This window comes from Malania oleifera, chromosome 1 (genome assembly GCF_029873635.1).
Source record: "Malania oleifera isolate guangnan ecotype guangnan chromosome 1, ASM2987363v1, whole genome shotgun sequence".
In the NCBI taxonomy this organism is placed as follows: Eukaryota; Viridiplantae; Streptophyta; class Magnoliopsida; order Santalales; family Ximeniaceae; genus Malania; species Malania oleifera.
The window spans coordinates 119,136,425-119,141,687 of record NC_080417.1 but is presented as its reverse complement, the minus strand read 5'-3'; the positions used below and the strand labels follow the sequence as shown (position 1 = coordinate 119,141,687).

Below are 5,263 nucleotides of genomic sequence, written 5' to 3'. Positions count from 1 at the left end.
TAATCAAAAGATATACTATTTTGAATTAATTTTTAGAGATAGTAATCCCATTCTCAAAAATGATTAGACAAATAGTTATTTAATTTTCTCACTTATTTTAAATGAACTTTGTTTTGCAGGGGGCTTTTTAAGGTTGGGTCTACATTGTCTCCTCAATATTGTGGTATTCATTTTTATCCTCCAAAGTATAAAATTGTTTCTTGGAGAGAGAGAGAGAAGCTGAAGTTAGATGGTCACAACTTATATGTTAGTATTGTAATGGCCATCATGGTCCAAGTTTGGGGCTTCACACACCGTAACAATGGAATACATGACATACTCAACTTTTTCCCCCTAATTTCCACAAAGCTAGTAGAGTTTTTTCGGTTCCCTTAATTTCTAATAAAATAATCAATAAACAAAGCATGGAATTGTGTGAAAAGAACATACCAAAGATAGTTTTATACTAGAATGCCACATCTAGAAGCTTTCTTCAATTTTTTGGCAAAGGCTATGAATATTGTGTTGTTTAGGGATCTATGGAACCATTAGTGCCTTAAAAATCTCCAAGTGGTTTATGTTCAACATTGTCGTTATAGGATTTGAAATGGAGTATTTTGAAGTTGGGTGACTCTTCAACGATCTTCCTAGTGAATGGTGGTTCGTGCTAGAGATGGTCAAACTTGAGCTCCAGTAAACACACTTGCTAGTTTCTCTAACTTCACATTTTCTTCTAAAGGTATATGCATGTTATGGAGACAAGGTTGAGTTGGCCGGCCCTTCAATATTATAGTCCCTTTGGGTACTAGGAGTGTGCTTGTATATCACTCTAATTTCTATGGTAGTAAGAGATATTCTTCTTAATTTTGAAGCAAGATTATTTACACTATTTGGGTCAAAGTTCTCATATATTCTCATATTGCTTGGAAATGCTCAATGAAAAAAATAACATGCCCAAAGAGACCTGAATAAGAGGTGGTAGGTTGGAGGGATTGCATAGGCAAATGAAGATAAAAGGACAATCATCCTCATTGCTTTGGGAGCTAGTTTATTGTGAGTGTTATAATTTATTGTTCATCATTGCCACAAATGACACCAATCTGTTAACTCAGATTTTAGTCTTAGTAGTTGAATGAAGCAAAGGCGATTTAGATTATAGCTCCTAAAACAAAATGAAGAACAAAGACAATAAAAAGCCCTGAACGAACTCTTCAATTCTTCAATTAAGGGATTCAAGGAAGATGTTGTATTTGTGTGTGGGGCTCTTATACTTGTTGGAGCTCATAAACAAAGGAAGAAGAAAAGCATATGGATTCATTGGTGCTGAGCAACAGGAACTCGTCGACGAGTAGATACTGAGAGCCAGAGAATTGTAGAAGTTCTGAGATACTGAGAGCAAGAAATTAGAAACTTGAAGACTCATCAACGAGTGGACTCATTAGTTGACGAGTGACCTCCCATCTCTCATTGACGAGTGCCCTGTTCTCATTGACGAGTGTTCTAGGCTGCGAGAAAGAATTCAAATTTTGAATTGGAACGCTGAGACGGTTGGGTACTTGGAGGGAAACCTCCAAGGGGTTGTTATATATGTTCTTCTGGGCATATTTTGACTAGAGAGAGATCATTGTATGTAGTGTATTGTAAACTCTCTTTTCATAGTGAAATTCTTTGCTGGATTGCTCCTGTGGATGTAGGCATTGTCGAACCATGTATATTCTCGTGTTATTTCTTTATTTGCTTTCATACATACTGGTTGTGTTGTTTTGGTGTTTCATCATTTGCTGCAATTTACAAATTCTGCTGTGCATCCTATACTCAATTTCCACAACAGAAGAGATGTATGAGCAAGCTAAAGCTACGATGACTAGATGTCGTTGCATTCATTGTGTCCTTTAGTAGACACAAATATGTAGTAGGATAGTTACTAATAGTTTGTTAAACCATAAGAGAGGTTGCATAGACTAAAAGAGCAGAGCACGACACGGGAGACATTGCGGAGTAAATCACTTTCCCAATTATCATGTGGTATCCCCATGTCAACCTAATGTGGTAGGCGCAAAATTAGAATCCTCACTTTATATGTTTCTTTTATCATAGGCTTGTTAACAATCTATACTCGTCCCTCGCCACCCTAGCTAACCCACAACATACATTTCCTTTGGTATATCTAGATGGCTAGTGTGCCACTTTAAGCTAGGTATCACTAATCAGTCAACAAATGAAAACTTCACTAATTAGTCAACAAATTAAAATTCCATGTCTCAAATTTGCATGTGAATTTGAGAAGTTCTAAAGCCATGCATGAAGGATATTCAAAGATCTTCAAGATAAAGTAAAAACTTCAGCAATTTTTTCCCCTTGCCCTTCTACTCTAGCTAGACTAAAACTCTTCAATAACTCTCCATCAACAAGTTGACTTCGTCGATAGGTGGTGCCAACACAACACAACACTATACTGCACTAGAGAGCAGAGACCTCAAGGGGGGTTGCGATGCAGAGATGGGTTAATTTGGATGGATTTGTATTTAATTGGTTGGAGTTGTTGGATTTTTAAATGGCATTAGCTTTAAAAGCCGTTGGGTTTTCTTATGCAGTATGATTTTCTCGCACAGACACCGACCCTCCTCTAAGCAATGAATGAATCCTTTTGTCTCTGAACCCCCCCCGTAATTGCAATATTTACTCCAAATTTCCACTTCTGCATACCTCTCCCCATCTTTTCCAACAATTAATACATTTCCTGGTCTCAATTTACACTCGTCTTCTGCCAGTTCTTCAATACAATTCATTCCCACCTCTCTCTCTCTCTCTCTCTCTCTCTCTCTCTCTCTCTCTCCAGCTCTTCCCCTAATTAAATTGAGCTTTAAAGTAAACCCATCTCCCACAGCCCCTCTGTTCAATTCCTTGTATATAATGGCCTTGGACGTTCACAATAAACACCCAACAGAGCTTGCCACCCCTGCCGGAGGAGCAATCAGTCCCGGAGATAACGATCGTGGTGGCATAGCCTCCGGTCTCCGACGACCCGTTCCGGTCACTCTCGACCTCTTCCACACAAAACCCACAACATCCCCTGTTCAATTAGAACACTGCGCTTCTCTTCTTCCTCTGGATTTCCAGAGTTTCCTCACCATTAAGGTACCTCGCACATGTGTTCACCATATCTCTTATTTCGTGCTCATAAAATCAAACCAATATCTAAAAAGGTGTTTCATTGTTTTGAAATTTTATTTCAGACGGGGGAAATATATCGCAGTAAGATGAGTCGCCAAAACGGAAGTAGCAGTTGCAACCCAAAGCTAGACCTGAAGCTGAACCTGTCACCGCCGAGGGGGAGTAACCGGCAAGTCGAGTCGCCGAACCGGTCGAGGACGGTGTCGCCGACGTCGCCGCCGAGCTCGTGCGTGTCGTCGGAGCTGAACCAGGAAGAAGTCGAGCGGTTCGCTGACAGCCCGGAGGCGACGTCGTCCATGGTGCTGGTGGGGTGTCCTCGCTGCCTCATGTACGTGATGCTTTCGCAGGATGAACCCAAATGTCCAAAATGCAAGAGCACCGTTCTGGTGGATTTTGTCCATGAGCAGAGCATCACCAAGAAGACGAGGAAAAACTAGAGCAGCTGCATAGCTAGTGGTTAGCCAGCTTGCCTTCTTTTGGTTATTTCTCTTCTTCTGTTTGTCTTAATTATCTCTCCCTTTTTAATTTAACCATAGAATCAATATCGGCGATATCAGTATAATAGCAGCAGCAGTAGCAGACTAGAAGTGCCAGTGTTCCCCTTTGAATTTAGCTCCTGTCTCTTCCCTAGCTCTTTAATTAGCAGAAAACAATGTAAATGGGCTAACTTCCCCTGCCCAAATTTTCTTATAATATGCTGGGTAATTCCTGTTTAATTTCATCTGCAATATTATGTCTATATCTATACACAAACATATATTTTTATATATATATAGTTAGTGTTGCTGTTGCGTCCAATGGCAGCATGCCAATTAGTTGACCTATATGAAACAGGGGAGAGTGGAGTGAATACGAAAAAAAAAACACAAAACAGAGCGGTACCTGCTCCTGATAGGCAGGGGAGAAGCCTGCAATATAAGGAGGGATATATGTTGTACTGGTTGGAAGTTTTGTAAGAACCAAGTAAGGCAAATAGTGTATGAGCTTTGGCCCACTGGGCCAGGATTTGCCAACGCATTGCCAAGTTGCGTTTCAATATCTTTACGCTAGATGAGTCTGGCACGCCATCCCACCTTTGATTCAGAACATTTTCAGTATTATTATTATCATTGAAAGAAAATTCAGTGTTGTGCTTATGCTTTACTACCTTTACTATAGTCTAAGAGTGAGGTGATTGCTGAATACAGTTCATGCTGGGGTCATTCATAACAATAGTAGAACCTAAATTTTAAAGGTTTTAGTAGGTAGTTTTTTTTTTTTACCACTCTCTGCATGATCCTATTGTAAAAAAGCATAAGGTGCACAGGCATAAGGTGTAAATCCAATAATTTCTCATGAATTATCTTGCATAAATTGATGTCGGTAAGAATTTTTTCAATAAAAATAAACTTTGCTGATGAATCTAGAAGGTTACATCTTTTAACTACAAAAGAATAGTCTCTAACACACTGCAAGTGTTTTCTTGAGGACCATTTTGATTGTAGTCAAAGAAGATTAGTTTTTTGTCTCTCTTTTTCTCTTTGGTTTATTGAAAGCCCATTACACCTACTTACACCAAATAACATTAAGGCAATGGGGCAGTGACAAGTGTCGTGGACTAGAATTAGTACACCTCGTCTGGTATGCATGGCATGATCCTCCTAGGTTCAACATGTGACACAAAATCGTGAGGATGCCAAATTAAAAAGGGGGTTGGGATCATTAATTGAGTAAGTTTACCAATTTGTTGGTCTTGAAAATTATCATATTAAAACAATCCCAACCATATTAGATACGCACTAGTTATAGCAATCATATAAATCAAAGAAAGGAACGGATGAAGGGAAATATTAAGTTTTAGGTAAAGTATACATAAATATGCATATTTGAAATTTTAATTTCATTAAATAATACACTAAAGAAGAAATTGAAATTATGGGATGGAGAAAGATTGCTGAGAAAAGGAGAGTGATGCAAGAAGAAGGTAGGGGGAGAAAGGGGGTTGGGTAGTTCGAGCATTGAAAAAAGGAGACTATTTCAGATTTAGATTGATGAGAGTATTTAAAACAAAATAAATGCAAGAGCAATTGAGACGGTTGAGAATAATGAGGGGTCAGATGATAAATACCAA

At 38.9% G+C, this 5,263-nt stretch overlaps 1 protein-coding gene across 1 annotated transcript; it reads left to right on the top strand.

The window, feature by feature from the left end:
- Nucleotides 1–2,574: 2,574 nt before the first annotated feature.
- Nucleotides 2,575–3,869, top strand: LOC131156310 (protein GL2-INTERACTING REPRESSOR 1-like). Its single transcript, XM_058109898.1, has 2 exons — nucleotides 2,575–3,117; nucleotides 3,216–3,869. Exons 1-2 carry the CDS (start codon nucleotides 2,893–2,895, stop codon nucleotides 3,588–3,590), a joined length of 600 nt encoding a protein of 199 aa, XP_057965881.1. The 5' UTR covers nucleotides 2,575–2,892; the 3' UTR covers nucleotides 3,591–3,869.
- The last annotated feature ends 1,394 nt before the right edge of the window (nucleotides 3,870–5,263 follow it).